Genomic DNA, 17,763 nt, shown 5'->3' on the forward strand with positions numbered 1-17,763 from the left:
CCCAGATGTGGCAACAGTACTCCATCTTTGGCTGAACCTGGCTTTTATATAGGTAGAGAATTGCATCAGGAATGAGATATCTAATGGAGCAATGGAATGATCCCACTATTTTTCCAGCAACCTTTGCACAGATTTGATACATGTATTCCATTTCAGATCAGGAGTAAAGGTCAAGCCCGGAAGCTTGTCAAAACATGAAGCCACCCCAAGACGAGAGCCATTCATTTCGATTGATGCTAGATGGGGATCAGAGCGTTGATGATGTAAAGATAGAAGCTTGGTTTTAGATGCATTAAAAGTAACCAGCCACTTTTTTCCTTATTGTACCATGTGCTCAAGATCAGAGGAGAGAGAATCAGAGAGAACTTGGTCGTTTACGGTCTTCGAAGTGCTACCTTAGATGGTAGTGTCATCAGCATAAATGTCTACGAATGATCTAAGGATGTGATTTGGAAGATCATTGATGTAGATCAGGAAGAGTGTTGGACCCAGGATAGACCCCTGAGGAACTCCAGGATTAATACTGAGAGCTTCTGATTTCTGCCTATCAACCACTACTCTTAAGAACCTATCAGAGAGAAATGATTTAATAGTTGAGAAGACATTTCCAGCTATACCATGACTGGAGATCTTGTGAAGTAGACCTTTATGCCATACCTTATCAAAGGCATTTGATATGTCAAGAGCAATTGCCCTAGAGAGGAAGCCTCCGTCGAGGGATTCGCCAATCCTATGAGATATAACTGTAAGCATGTCTGCTGTAGATCTAATAGAACAGAAACCATATTGCATGTCACTAAGAAGGTTATTTTTGCTGAGATGGTTGACTACTTCTTTATTTAGCACAGATTCCAGCAGTTTACTCATGATGCATCGGAGACTTATTGGTCTGCACTGAGAGGGAGATGAGCGATCACCTGAATTCTTAAATACAGGGCATACTGATGAGATTTTCCAAGGTGTTGGGAAGCATTTCTCGTTAAGACAACGGTTAAATAACTTTGTAAGTATGGGTGCTAGTTCCGGTTGAAGCCTTTTGAGCACTATAATTGGAATGCCATCAGGGCCAGTTGCTTTACTGGAATCAAGGTTTTTGATTAGCTTGGCAACATCACGCACAGATATTTGTATGTCACATAGCATATTTTCCGATATACAAGGAAATACTGGGGGTTGGCGGTCTTGGTCGTAAAGGCTAGAATTAGCTGCAAAGTTCTTGGCAAAGAGATTGGCTTTGTCTGATGCTGACGAGATTACCTCAGATCCATTGATGATAGTTGGGATAGAGCACACACTTCTGTTCAGGATTCTGTTTGCTATTTGCCAGAACTGATGGGAACCAAGCCGCTGCTCAGCAACCTTGGACTTGACACATTTTATTGTTAACTATTCTGGATTTTAATGTTTATTCTTTTTATGAAATCTATGACAACATTATATCTTACATATTTATTTTGCCCTCACTTAAGTAGCATAGGAGGCATATTTCTGGTGTAAAACATCAACCAGGACTTGGATATGCATTTAATTGTGCTGCGAGAGATGGTTATATGTAGTGAGAGAATCTATGTACTAACTTGTGTGTGAGAGAGTTTGGTTAAGAGTGTATATATATTGGCATTGTGTTCAAGACTCTGTGGAAGTTTCTTGCTATACATGTATTGTTGTCAAAGGGACTAGGCAGGTTTATGCTATGTCATTTACACGTCTGTTGTCTATGGAACAAAAAAGAGAAAGAAAGCTGTGTATTTGAGCTTTTATAGCATGTGCTGGATTTTCCCTTCTCTTGTCGGCTAAAAGAAACTGTTGATTGGGGATTTTATACAATCAAGAGTCGATATGTAAAACAACATTCACTGCTGCTGCTATTTCCAACAACCCAATTCTTCCGAAAATCCTAAATCTTCTTCTATTCATTTAACATCAATTTTCTTTTGTTCAGGGGGTCAGATTTTTCCTGATATTACACAAGCATATTCTCCAGTTCTCACAGTTGAAGGGGTCAACAGTCTCCAAATTCTACTCTATGCAGGCCTGTCTAATTGTTTGGTTCCAAGTTTATCTTGGCTAGCCAAACTTCCTGCAATTTAAGTCATACATGCTTCTGCATGACCATACTAGCATAACTGATTTGTCCTTGAGATAAGCTCTATGCTTGACATATGGAATGCTTTCAGCAAATCATCGAACCTGACGTGTTGGGTTTGGTGATATTTCACATTGCAGATCCATCTAATCAGGGATCTGCCATTGCATTGCAGTTGCCATATAACATGACACTCCAGACACAGCTGTTAGATAGCATAACTAGATGTTGAGAAAAACAGTTTGTGATGCTACGAGAGGAAATAAAAATATTGCTTGTCCTAAAAATACAAAGAAATATCATAAAGGACTTACCTCATAATTTATATCAGTCAAGTTTTCTTCTGCTGAAATGGTTTTTGCAAATGTAATGGCATTTTCTGAATAATCCATACCAGTTAACTTGGAATATCCTTCTCTTGCCTGCAAAAGCAAAGATTATTTTTTTAAGTTTAAAAATTATATTTATGCAAATTTTTTTGCAATTTTATTAGATTGTTTTATGTTGGGTGAATTTCTTGCAATTACTTTTTTTTTTTACTCCTTTTTATTTCAAAGCTTTTTTAAAATCTATACTCCACTAAGTTACTCATTGAACTAAGGTTAGATTGCCTGAATCAGGAAATAGTAATGTTTCTAAATTTTTGAGATGAGGATTGATGGTTTGCATTATTTGTATTCTTCGGATTACTTTTCTCATCTTTGTGTTATTTTCACGTTTCATTCAATGTAACTTCCGACCTTCTTAAGTGTATCTTGTCGAACTCAGGCATCTGCACGGCATTTCGAACAGAACTGTTTATTTAATCCATGAGAGTATCATGCTATCATTTCATCAGTCATGACTGGGTAGAAGACCTAAGTAATTTGTAATTGTATTTTGTGTTTTGCCTGCACTGAGGATTTAACCTTCAACCTCCAAAAGAGTGTAACTTTGCAACTGAATTTTATCAAGTACTTAATCCACTATGCCATGAGTCCTTCCTGACAATTTTAGTATGAATTTTAAGAGCCATAAATATCTATTTTTGTTTCTAGATGTATAATCTTACCATTTATTATATATATCACTATTCATTACTGCAGATATATATCATTCAAACACGGTAGTGTTTGAATATATGGTTTTAGTCATTTAGAACTGCTTTAAAGCTTCACCGCTCACTCATTTTTTCAAACAAATTTTAAAAAATTACTACAGTTTATAGATTACCTTCTCAGCTATTTGTGAAAAAAATTTTTTTTCAATTTTCGTTTAGTAAAACAAAAGTTATGATGAATTTTCTGGTGTTCAAAATTGTAAAAAATATAAAGAGGTGAGTGACGTTTTTTTATGACTGGTTTCCATAGCAACCATGTCGCTTCACCAACTACTGTGGCTACTAATTCACTAATGAAAGCATAAATAGAATATAATTGGGTGATTTTATTGAAAGCAGACAAGTGCTGTACATTGTTATTACATATATGTTTATGGGGGCAAAAAATAAGACTGAAATTAAACAAAGAACAAGTGAATTTATTGGAAGGCTGGAAAAATCATGGATTATAATAGAAATGAAAAGTAATATGGTTAAGCTTAAACATGGAAAAGTAAAGGACTAGTTAAAACTGGAAAAGAAAAGGACAAAATATTCTAGTAAAAAATATAATAAATTTATAACTTAAAATATTGCAGCATTAAAATTTTTTTTTTAATTCGATTTATAACATAATATAATCAATTTTTAATGCTGCAATATTTTAAGTTATAAATTTATTATATTTTTTACTAGAATATATTGTCCTTTTCTTTTCCAGTTTTAACAACTCGTCCTTTACTTTTCATGCTCGCATTTTTGTATTATAATATATATATATACACACACACATATGATCCGTTGGGTCAGTATATCTTATGGCTAGTTTTGGAATAGTGAATATTTTAATTATGGTAAAAATATGCTCGCTTGCACATACAACAACGGCCACCACTTTTAACATAAAGAATTACGTTGCTTAATAGTCAAAAAACTACTTATTTGCAGAAAATTTAAATGTAATATTCGTTTTCAGTATACCTGAAAACCTATTAAAGTCATCATTTTAAAAGAAAATGTTAAGGTGGAAACCAAGTAAAAATTTACCAAAACTTCTATTTTTATATTTGCTTTAAAAAAAAAAAACAAACAAACAAAAAGCTACATTACTAACCCTAACCCTATCTGAACCTTAAAATTTTTCTGGCGTCACTTTCGCTGAATGGCTCTGTAAACAAAAAAGTGTGACTCTTAATGAAAACCAGTATAGCATAAAGCACTTATCACAAGTCAGCGGCTAAAACTTTTTCTCGTTTTTAACAAGCTAAAATGTCTATTGTTTGAATAATCTTCAAAGTATTAATAAATATTTGCAAGTAATTTTAACGTTTTTGAACTGCCAATTACAGGATTTAATGCAATAAAAAACATTTAAAAATAGTTTAAATCATAAAAAAAAAACTAAAGCAAATAGATAAGAAAAATAACTGCTGTTGCGTTTGATTACAGTTACAGTGAGAAATAGGATTTACCAGTTAAATAGTTTTTATTTCTTTGCTTTTTTCTTAACCAACCGGTTAATTATGAGTTGTCACTTTTATTGCTTTTGGTAACAGTTACTTATTGTATAAATGTTTGTTATGTTCTATTTATAAGAAAACGTTTGTTTGTTCACATTATATTTAAATTTTTGTGTGTTAGTACAGTCATGGAAGCAGAAAACAGGAAGAGGATTCTAAAGTCTAGCAGAAACTATTAGAGTAAAAAACTTTTCGGCATCTAGGGACTTCTTCAGTAAAAGGGTTGGGATTTTGCTGCTTGTCAGGTTAATCAGAGGTACTCACATTAAAGTGGCATATAGATACATTGTCATGATATTTTTTTATTTTTTTTATGAATCACTTCCTCACACTCTGTAGGGGAAATTTTCATTGTATCACAACCTCAACCAAGGCACATTATCACTAAGACATAAGGGACTATTGTAAATTAGGATCCATACCAATAGGGTCATCCTAAGTAGGGAGTTGAGCAGTGAGATGTCTGTTTACATTACATTTAATTTTCTGCCTGTCAGTACAGTCAGGGAAGCAGGAAGATAATTTCAAAGGAGGAAAGAAACTATTAGAGTAAAAGACTTTCCGGCATCTATGAACCTCTATAGTGAAAGGGTGGGATTTTGCTGCCTGTCAGGTTAGTTGAGGGCATATAGATACAAATGTAAAATTATTACCGACATAATTTTACTTACCAATTCCATTAATAAAGTTCCATTGCCACAGCCTAAATCGATGATTGGACTATCTTTTCGGATCTTCTCACATTTTTTAATCCAACGGATAACAGATGCTTGACAGCTTTCACCAAACCTTTGAAATTTCACACAAAAATCACAAAAACTATTGCATAAAAGACAAATTAAAAAAAATATATAGTACAGAAAATAGGTGTTTATTTACATTGGTGATTTTTTAAACTAACACATTTCAGGTGAAAATATTATTATGTACATACATGTGTGGGAATTGAAATTCCCAGGCTAACTGGATTATCGCCCTTTAACTCTGGTAACTGGAGAGCGACACAGCCACGTCACTTCCTGTTTCTTATATTTCTCTTTCGTGCTGGACCCTCAACCAGTTAACATGTAACAAAGAGCCGCTCCGGTTGGAATGGCCACCCAACCAGCCCTCCTAACCTATCGGCAGCCTCTCATAAATCACAAGTAATGTTACTTAATTCCTTTTCTAGCCAACAAACTCTTGTTCCTTTTATATTCATTTCTCCCCATGTAGATTTATGCAAATGAATCTACATTCTTTCACTATCATATATTAATGTTTCGTTTTCACTTGTGACCTTTTGCTTCTCAATCACCTACCATTCAACCCATTTAACACACACGGAGGACGGGATCGTCAATTACAAAAGCAAACCATCCTGTCCTCCACACATGTCATGTCAAAATTAGTATAGATTCCAAAAATTACGAAAAATGATCCAGTAAAAAAAATAATTAAAAGTAAAAATAGAATTTCTTGCATTATCGAGTTTTACTGTATGTTTTAATGTGGAACAGCCGTGCAACCAATTCAGTATGACAAACTGACTTATCTCCCTTGATTTAAATTGGTTTAAGTTAAGAATCCACCATTTTTTAACGTAACATCATTGTGGATGATTTTTACATTTTGCATATTTTTTACTGGATCATTTTTGGAATTTATACTAATTTCGATACGGCACGTAAGCATGTAATAATGTTTTCACCTGAAATGCGCTGAAAATTTAAAAGATCATCAAGCATTAAAACATATTCTACACATTTATTATTGGACAAAATGGTAAATGATACATTAACAAATGATACATACAATTGTAAACGATACATTAATAAAGCCTGATGCACTCGGGGAAGGAGCAGAAAATTGGTTTTAAGGACATGTACCTCTGAAGAAGCCATCTTTGTTAGCATATGAAAATAATCAAGGAGGACTTTGCTAAGATCGTGGCGCAATAATAAAGAGTCAGATTGTCAGGATTTCACCAAAAATATAATTTATTATGCTAAGAATCATGTTTTGATAATTTAGTTAGATAAGAATTTTAACAAGTATCAACATTCTTTCAGAAACTATTAAAAATAGAATTATGTTTATAGTTGGGAATTTTTAGCTGAAAGAAATAGAATAAACATAAGGTTAGACCTGACAGTTGATGAGTTAAGGACACGTGTGATTTAGCATATGACATAACAGTCAGCTGATCAGGATTTGGGAGTTAGTTAGATCCGAGATTTGAGAGTTAGCACATGAGATTGGCGATGGATGGACGTGTGGGAAGCATGCACAACCAAAGAGATGGGGTAGGAAGAAAGCGTTTGCGAACCTTTGAGGATTTGGGACTCAACTAGACTGAAACAAAAGAATAAATATTTTGTAACCGCTGAGTTGTGTTATCTGTTCTGAGGGAATGCTTCTTTGTTGCAGCTGTCCGGAGAATTCGAGAATTTTAATCATCTTATTAGATTTACGCATAGATAAAACATTTGATTTGAAGTTAGTAGTTATTATCTCCCTTTTACCATCAACTCTATAGACCTTATAATCGCTTTCACTTGTAAATATTTGTATGTTTTGTTTTATGTTAAAATAAATATTTCTTTATTTTTATGAGTTTTATTAGTTTGTTGTTTCTTTTTCTTATTCATTCATATCCCTGGACAGACACATAACAAAAAAGTTAAAACTCAGAATAATCTGTTGTAATTTAATAACAAAATATATATTCATGTATTTCTCTCTCTCTTTCTATCTCGTATTTTTCAACGAGGAAAAAATTATAATCTCACTGGATTTTGGATGCTGTTCAAGGTGGGTCAATACCTCATCTTCAAGTTCCTTCTTAAATGTTCCTTCTTAAATGTTTAAATTTCTGTTTTCTATAATAAAACATGCCTGTCACAGTGAGCCAGTTGCCATACCAGCACATAAAAGCCATTCCAGAAACAACCTCATGGTGCAAACAAACCAAGATACTCTCCCTGGCAAGCAATCATATTACAAGCTCTCATATTCACAAGTGGTTAGTTTTCGATGATGAAATTTTCATGATGGATTTACAATCTTTTGCAAACTGGTTTTATTTTCTACACCCTAAAAATGAAAACCTAGACTGCTTGATTTTAAGTAATTTTATTTACACCGTAAATGATAAAAATAAAACTATTTTTGTTTTATTTTATTTTATATATTTTTTAAATTTCTTTCTCACCCTATTACTGTCAAACTGATATGAATATATAAAAATTATTTTAGTATAAGGGCCATATTTATATTTCCCGTTTTCTCTCATTTAAATTTTAACTTCCCGCTTTTGCTGTTTTTTCAAATTATAATTTAAAATTTCTTATGTTCTTGATAAGCCATAGCAAAAGTACCCGTTGTTGATTGGGTTCAAAAACAGCCTACAGAAAATGGACTCAGATTTATGAAAGTATGATAGGTTATGAAAAGGAAGGGTTGTAAAGAAACAGCTTCGAATTTGGGGGTATCAAAACCAAAGCAAAATATGATGAAAGTAAAAATAAAATAAATAAACCCCATAAAAACAAACACTTATCACAATATTCTGTGGATCTATATTATAAAACCTTGTTAAACTTTGTAACATATTTCCATTCTATGGAGGTCAGGTGCGAACGAACACCCCATAATTTTATTATACCATATTTCTTCAAACTGAAACATAATTATCAAAGTATACTTATGCAGATAGATATGAAAAGTCTTTATTAAAGTTTGTGCCTATTTCCATTCTATGGAAGCCAGGCGCGAATGCAGACCCCACAATTTTATTATACCATCTCTATTTAAGTTAAAACATACTTATCAAAGTATTCTTATGTACATCTATATCAAAAACATTTGTAAACGTTTTTTTTTAATTTTTTATTTCCATACTACGTGGACCAGGCGCGTACACAGATCCCACAATTTTAATGAATCATCATTATGTCAGATCAAACATACCCATTCCTGTGTCTCGATACATCTTCTATCATTATATGTAATCAGTTTTCTATAATAGTCAACCATATAGGAGCCTATTCTTGACCAGACACACACACAGACGTTCAGCTTTATATTATATATATATATATATATGATGAAAATAATGGAAATAGTATTCCGACAAAATAGAGAAATAAAAAGGAACAAACCGTATTATGTGTTCATCAACATTTCGTCTTTATTTCGAGACTTCCTCTGGATGAATGAGATTAAGAAACAAAAAATACCAGTACAAAATATTTGAAAATGTTTCACGGGCAAAGTGTGACGCAGTTCTATTTCAGAAAAACGGAAAAAGACGTTGGAGATTCAAAAAGGAGGGCGTGGGGGCTGTTAAAGAGAGGGAAATTTTAGTGACGTCATATAGTCATTAATGTAATTTTTAAAAATTTCCCTCTCTTTAACAGCGCCAGACCCCCCCCCCCTCTCTTTTTTGAATTTCCAACATATTTTTCCGTTTTTCTGAAATAGAACTGCATCACACTTTTCCCGTGAAACATTTTTAAATATTTTGTACTGGTATTTTTTGTTTCTTAATCTCATTTATCCAGAGGAAGTCTCAAAATAAAGACGAAATGTTGATGAACACATAATACGGTTTGTTCCTTTTTATTGATCTATTCTGTCGAAATACTATTTCCATTATTTTCATCATTCTGTTAAAATGAAACACCAAACTTTTAAGCAAAAATTGCGGCAATACAAAAAAAAAAAAAATATTAATCACTGCCAACTCTCACAACAACAGAACTTTTTTGCTTAAATGTATACAAAAAAAATTATACCCAAAAGTACATTTAAATATTTGAAATATTCGCACCATATTTTCCCGGATTACATTGAAAAATATTTATTTGCTTCAGCGGATCTTTTAAAACAACAAAGCTCTCATTTATTCCATGAAGCCCGAACATTAGCTAACGACCTACTACAGAACTACACCACGACACACAATTTTTTCTTAAATATAAACAAATCAGTTCAAAGATTCAACACCCGCCATTGTCACAAACTGGATAATAAACTTACAAAATTAATCTCTGACAGCAAATGGAGAACCAACCATAGGATGCCCAGATCTAATACAAAATCTTTCTACCAAAGTACTCTCAAACACCGAAATTGAAGCCCTTAGTTTCGGACTAAAATTCGCAACTGGCATACATTCAAATATTACCACCGACACAATTTTGAAGAATTTACAAACATGAAGATACGGATTTTCAAAAAGGTTTCATACAGGGTGTTATTTCTGTTGCAGTTACTCATCCATATGAAACTGTACTTCCTAAGAGATACATAGATGCTTTGAAACACCTAGCAAATAACAAGAACTTGATTATATCACCAGCTGATAAAGGTGGTGGTATAGTATTAATGGAAAAAGATGAATACCTGGAAAAAGTTTCCACATTGTTGGCAGACAACGACACTTACACCAAAACTGATTTAAAGACAGTAAATCGAATTATTGAGAATTTCAATCAATCTTATAAAAAACTTATAAAAAACAATAAAACTTGGATGTCATACATTGAATACCACCCCAATGTTCCGTCATTATATGGCCTCCCCAAAATTCTCAAACCAGATATCCCTATGCGCCCTATAATATCCGGCATCAGTGGCGCAACACACAAAATTGCACGTGCCATATCCAACGTTTTGACTCCACTACTGGGCACTATCAGCACCTCCCACATAAAGAACTCCGGAGATTTACTCAACAAAATAAAAAACATTAATGTACAAAACAAAACTATACACAGCTTAGATATAACATCATTATATAATAATGTCCCCATTAAAAAATGCTTGAATTTACCCCTTAAACACTTTAAAAAATCTAACATTAGCTTACCTTTTCCTCCCGACATTTTTATAAAAATCATTAGACTTATAACTAACATGACTTATTTTCACTTCAATAACAATTTCTATAAACAAAATTTTGGTTTTCCTATGGGTAACGCTCTTAGTGGAGTATTAACTTGCCTTTTCTTAGAATTCCTAGAATCTGGTCCTTTCAAATTCAGATTACCTCCAAACACAGAGTATTTTAGATACATTGACGACATTTTAATTTTTCTTCCTGAAAACATGCGCATAAATATCATTAGAGACAAATTAGACTCAGTCAAACCTTCCATAAAGTTTACCTATGAAACAGAAAACAATAACTCATTACCTTTTCTAGACATACTTATTATAAAATCCAATAATAAACTATCCTTCAAAGTTCACCGCAAAACTACACACAAAAATGATTACATATATTTCTATTCACACCATAATAATAAAATAAAAACAGGGATGATAATTGGTTTCTTCTTACGCGCTTTCAGAATTTGCAGTCCTGAATATCTGGACAAAGAATTCAAATACCTCACAAACATTTTGAAAACCTTGCAGTATCCGACATATTTCATATTGAATGCTAAGAGAAAAGCCACACAAATATTTTCCAGAATAAATAATAATAAAAAATCATATACACCAGATCTTTCTCTCATAAACAGACATCTTCTTTTACCTAGACACACCAATAATACAATAATCTGTAACTCACTAAACAAACTAGAAATTCCTATTGTACAAACCACATCACTAACCATAAGATAAATATTAAAAACTGCAAAACATCTCCAAAACAAACCAGTTTCCAATGGAGGTATATACACTATTCCTTGCCAAAATTGCCATCATAAATACGTTGGTGAAACTCAGCGTAAATTGGAAAAAAGGCTCAGTGAACATAAAAGAGATATAAAAAATAGCAATTCTCTAAGTGCATTATTCTCTCATTCATTGCAACATAATCACACCTTTGACTTTAAACAAGCAAAAGTAGTTAAATTTATTTCAAATAAACCGCGCCGGAGACTTCTTGAATCTGCGCTTATCGCAAATTCAAGCACAATTAAACAACGTGCAGGTTTCTATAACATAGCGGCATTAATAAGTAAACTTTTATTAAAAGAACATTATTTAACTGTAGACACAGGTTAACCTTCTCACACCATATAAACACCCCCTGTAATAATTAATACATATAATCTCAATCAATAAATTACATAACAAAAAACACTCATTTCATTTCTGTTACAAACCTATATTTGAATTTCAACAGATATATCTTTTTTTTTCCAGTAAGAATATTAACTGCGTTCATATTTTAAAAATTACATTAACGACTAGATGACGTCACTAAAATTTCCCTCTCTTTAACAGCCCCCCTCCTTTTTGAATTTCCAACATATTTTTCCGTTTTTCTGCAATAGACCTGCGTCACACTTTGCCCGTGAAACATTTTCAAATATTTTGTACTGGTATTTTTTGTTTCTTAATCTCATTCATCCAGAGGAAGTCTCAAAATAAAGACGAAACGTTGATGAACACATAATACGGTTTGTTCCTTTTTATTTCTCTCTCTCTCTCTATATATATATATATATATATATATATACCCGTTGACTGGGTTCAAAAACAGCCTACAGAAAATGGACTCTGATTTATGAAAGTATGATAGGTTATGAAAAGGAAGGGTTGTAAATTTGGGTTGAATTTGGGAGTATCAAAACCAAAGCAAAATATGATGAAAGTAAAAATAAAATAGATAAAACTCATAATTTATTATACCATACCTGTTCACACTGAAACACTTCTCACAATATTCTGTGGATATATATTAAAAAACCTTGTTAAATTTTGTTACATATTTCCATTATATGGAGACCAGGCGCGAACGAACACCCCACAATTTTATCATACCATCCCTATTTAAGTTAAAACCTACTTATCAAAGTATTCTTATGTACATCTATATCAAAAACACTTGTAAACATTTTTTTTTCCATACTATATGGACCAGGCGCGTACGCAGACCCCACAATTTTAATGAACCACCGTTCTGCCAGATCAAACATACCCATTCCTGTGTCTCGATACATCTTCTATCATTATATGCAATCAGTTTTTTAAAATAGTCAACTATATAGGAGCCTATTCGTGACCACACACATTCAGCTTTATATTATAGATATATATATATACTAGCAGTTCAGCCCGGCTTTGCTCGGGCTCTATGTACTGTTCATCACTTTATGTGCATATATATATATATATATATATATATATATATATATATATATATATATATATATATATATATTAAAAAGTTTGACTCATGTCCAGGTAATCTACATCTAAAATTTCAAGTGTTTAAACCCAAAATTGGCAGAGGAGTTTGGTAGAGTCTGCAAAGGTCAACTCTTTCAACTTTGACCTCTTACCAGCCAAATTTTCGCCCAAAAACTGATTGGCTGAATAGTTTGCTACAGATCGCAAAGTCAAATCTTTTGAACTTTGACTCCTTGGCAGCCAAATTTTTGGCCAAAAACCGATTAAAAAGCTTGCCCTAGGTCTGAATACACTTTATGTAAAATTTCAAATGTTTAGACCAAAAATTGGCTGAGTAATTTGGTAGAGACTGCAAAGGTCAAATTTTTTTAACTTTGACCCCAATTTTGACCCCTTAATATTTATTGTTTTGGGCTCAAATCAAATTAAAAAGTTGGATCTATGTCTATGTAACCTATATCTGAAATTTCATGTGTTTAAACCCAAAATTGGTAGAGGTGTTTAGTAGAGTTTTCAAGGGTGGGGACTAGGAACTAAAGTGTAATATCCTTTCATTTAATCTATTATGACCTCAGTCAGTGAAGGAGAAATCCTTCTAGACTAAAGCAATTTTAATTTTTGTTCAAATCCAGTGTGCCCCTTTTCGAAGAGCTGGATTTTCCTTACATCAAAAACCGATCTTGTGTCCAACTCTGTCCTTGTGGGGAGGAAAGTAAATAGAAACAAAAGATTTAATCAAAAATACAAATTTTTAAGAATTTGAAAACTAATTTTTTTTAAATTTTATTTACCAAATTTCTCCAATGTCTTTATTTTCATTAAAATTCTCAATTTCTTGCTTGTATAGTTTGTCCCAGCTGAAAAAAAAAAAATTTTATGTAATTATACATTTTTTTTTTTTTTACAATTATACACTCAATTTTTTGTTATTTACAATTATACAAAAAAAAACTTTTTTTGACAATTATATACACACACAAAAAATGATATTGAAAAGAAACCAAACAATGTACACAAGCTGTGAAAGATTTGTAACTAGTTAATGCCTTGTAGACATAAAAGATAGATTTCTGAATTAATTTTCAATGAGTGTTATGCATATGATTTCAAAAGTTGGACAAAAAAATAAATTAAAAGCGACAATTCTTGTCAAACAATTCCCTTTGTATTAAAAAAATAAAGAAATCTGTATAATGCACGTAGATATGAAAAAACGAAAATATCGTATTCCAAAAACCTTATAAATTGATCAAATAATTTTATGTTTATAAAGAAAATCAAATTTTATAAGTAACCAAAGAACAGCAGTCTTGTCCACCATTTTCAAAACGGTCTAAAAAAAAAAAAAAAGGAGATAAATCAACAATAACTCAAACATGCAAAATTTTTGTTGTAATGTCTATGAATTCCCATTAATTGTTTCATAATGGTTTTCTTTACAAAAATAAAACTTGATCAACTTACATGATTTTAAGAAAATAATTTTATTATGTCATGGGTACATACATCATATGAATTTTTCTTAATTTTTGTTTTCTAATATAGGGGAATTCTGGACAAAAACCAAAGCGACAGCTAAATCAGATTGATAAAAATATTCCTATCAGATTACCAAAGTTAAGCCTGCTCAGTACATAGATTGGAAGTACCAAGTGTTTAAATGGATGCCAACCTTACTGCGAGTGCGAAGTATATGGTTCAAGCTATCCATTCTGCTCAATGCTATAAGACTAGAGATAAGCACAAAACCTACAAGTCTTTCAGAGAGAGACAGAGGAATACTACGATACTACGATGGTCACATGCACTCAGACCAATTACTCTATTCATCGATCTGCACCCAAACTGTTTAAATGATCCCTCGTAAGGAGACAAGTAAATAGAAACAAACTGCAGTTGATCTTCCAAACACCGTGCAGATTCTGATTAGTCAATCACCGCAACCTGATGTATAAACATGCTAGCAGAGAAGATATTCTGAGTATAAAGATAGAAAAATACTGATATTGAGTTGTTTAATGGGTCAATTATTGTCCAAAATGTGGATTTAATCAGGTCAAAATTTGCCCTTTGATCAATTGACTCCAACTTGATTATCTTTAACATACGAAGGTGACATATCTATGTGCTGCATCATTATCATAGGTCCTACATTACATACTGATAATAATAATGGCTCAAACATAACAGACGGCTGCGTTTTTACTGGGCTCATAAAACTTATTGAAGTTTTGATATTTTTCAATATCATATCTTTCAAATGATATAATATATTTTTTTTGTACATTCAATAAGAAATCCGTGTAAAATTAATAGGCAATTTATAATGATCACAGTCATGGAATAATGCAAGGAGAAAGCTGTTTAGCCATTAAAAATGGTATTATGTCGTTTTTTTTTTGTTTTTTTTTGTTTTCATAAATTACTAAATGAGAAATCATTTTCATTAAAAATCCAGTTAGTATTATGCAACTAAAACTGAAGTTTTAAAAGGATTAAAATTATGTGAATAAGCTGAAACAAAACAAAATGGCCACCTAATTTTACCTGACGTCATGTCTATCTAAAACCAAATTAAGTGAAAATTACTTTTCTCAATTTTAGATACATAATACTAACTGGATTTTTAATGGAAATAATTCCTCATTTAGTAATATCAAAAACAACAATATAAAACTAGTTTTAATGGCTAAACAGACCTATGATCGCAATCTTCATAAAATTGCTAATTAGTATGATATAAAATTTGAAGAAAAAAAATTACATTGTTTCTTATCTTAATATTTTACTGTGCAATTTTTCTTCTTCAATATCCTTTAAGGTCGATTTGAAAACAGAAATAGTATGTATATATATCTTATATATAAACTTGGATGGATTTTCTGAGTTACACCTAAATAGCAGTGCATGTTTTTTAATTTGGATTAAGGATTTCTTCCTTCTTATCAATATTTGTTACGGTTAAAAATATACTTCATGGTGTAACCACATATTTTCTGAGAAAAATGACTTCTTGTTTTGAAAGTCATCTGCACTAACTAATGTAACTTAATTGAAAAATACTGCTATATTACATTATTATAGTAAGTCACCAAGGGTGACATGATAAAATTATAGCCCTAGAAAAGACAACATGACTCCATTTCCGTTTGATGAAAACCAGTTATCTTTTTTTCTTGCAAACCATCTACTAGTTGGCCAGTTGTGTACAAATTCTAACAGCAATAGGAGCCTTCTATCAGGTATGAAAGTGACACACTGTTCAACGAGCAAGATTGGAGATATGCCACTGTACAACTCATGCTCTCTACCGATTAAAGTTATGAAAACAGGAACATTGTCAGCACCCTTAAAATGCATTTCTGGATTGCCACGAATAATAGGGACATGCCCAGGGTTATGAAAACAAAGTTGTCGCCCACGGTTATGGTCTTTGGTGTGGTTTCAAGTGAGGGCCACATCATGCCACCTCACATCATCAAAGTTGGCTTGAAAGTCAACACCAAGGTGTACCTGGATGTACTGAAGAGTGTGGTGATTTCCTAGTGCAATCAGGTGGCTGCTGGCAAACCCTGGATGTGGCAGCAGGACTCCGTGTCAGTCCACAAGTCCAAAGAGACTCAGGCTTGGATTTTATAAGGTACTTTTTTTCTCTTATAAAATCAATGAATACAGTTTTCCTTAAACAGAATTAATGGTAATAGTACACTAATATACTTTCTAATTTCCAGTGTGTCTGCTACCAGAATTGGTGAGAAAGCAAATTAGTTCCTTCATTGTTCTTCAGTATTTCTATTGTGAAGTTATTTATTGAATTAAAATATGACAAAAGGACATTATTGAAAAATATATAATAAAAATTAATAAAATCATGCAGATAAAAATAATACAATTAGTCTTTATTTGTAATTTTTATAACAAAATTAAAAAATAAAAGATTTTATTTTATTTGAAATTTTATAAAAATTATGTTTATGAAATTATAAAAATACCTTTTTTTAATTTGAAAAATAAGTTTTTTATTTGAATTTATATAATAAATATATGTTTATTAAAATATAAAAATCAAATGATTGAAATCAAAATAACAAATAAAATTATTGAAATCAAAATAAAAAATGTTCAAACATCATAAAAAACATAACCAAAATAGTTTTTAAAATTCTTTAAGTGTTTGCAATAATTTTTTTAAAATAGATAAAACTAATTTCAATAATTCTTAATTAAAATAAGACTGAAAAAAACATTTCTATGATTAGTAAGTAAAAGAAAAAGCAATCAGAAAACATAATAAAAAAAAGACATGCTGAAACAGCCATCTTTGTTAGCATGGCTAATAGGTCATATGAAAATGACCATCTTTGCTATGATTGTGGCATACTGACAAAACGTCCTGTCTTGTCATTTTGGGGAGACAAAGTAAAGGTGAAAAAAGTTGGTTATAGTCAGCTAACGTACTTTCTAACTTCCAATGTGGCTGCTACTGGAAGCGGTAACAAGGCAAATCAGTTCCTTCATTTTTTCTTTCACACCTGCATCTTCCCTGTGCATGTATTCTTTTTTTTTATTATGTTTTTATTACATTTTTCTGATTGTTCTTTTTTCTTTTAATAATCATTGAAAAGTTTTTTGGGTTCAATTTATTTAAGAATTATTTGAAATTAGTCTTATTTTTTTTTTAAGAATAATTGAAAACACTTTTTACACTTTTTTTTAAAGGAATTATTGAAAACACTAATTGTGTTATTTTTATCTGTATAATTTTGTTAATTTTTATTGTATATTTTTCAATAATGTCCCTTTCTTATATTTTAATTCAATAAATCACTTCACAATAGAAACAATAAGAAATAGAACAATAAAAGTGAAGGCACTGCTTCTGGTAGCAGACACACCGGAAGTTAGGAAGTACATTAATTAACTATTACCAAATTTATTTTAACATA

The 17,763-nt window shown here is 31.6% G+C and overlaps 1 protein-coding gene across 2 annotated transcripts in view; it reads right to left on the minus strand.

Annotated features, from left to right (window-relative positions):
- LOC145252639 (EEF1A lysine methyltransferase 2-like) overlaps positions 1-17,763 on the minus strand; it is a 30,170-nt gene that overhangs the window by 8,852 nt on the left and 3,555 nt on the right. For both annotated transcript variants that reach the window (XM_080112373.1, XM_080112372.1), the window contains exons 2-4: positions 13,609-13,674; positions 5,356-5,473; positions 2,401-2,508 (exon numbers count right to left, since the gene is read on the minus strand). In XM_080112373.1, the coding sequence (XP_079968499.1) occupies positions 2,401-2,508; positions 5,356-5,473; positions 13,609-13,674 (292 nt within the window). The remainder of the gene's footprint in view (positions 1-2,400; positions 2,509-5,355; positions 5,474-13,608; positions 13,675-17,763) is intronic.

The sequence above is a fragment of the Euprymna scolopes genome, chromosome 29 (genome assembly GCF_053919585.1).
Source record: "Euprymna scolopes isolate OS-2025 chromosome 29, ASM5391958v1, whole genome shotgun sequence".
In the NCBI taxonomy this organism is placed as follows: Eukaryota; Metazoa; Mollusca; class Cephalopoda; order Sepiida; family Sepiolidae; genus Euprymna; species Euprymna scolopes.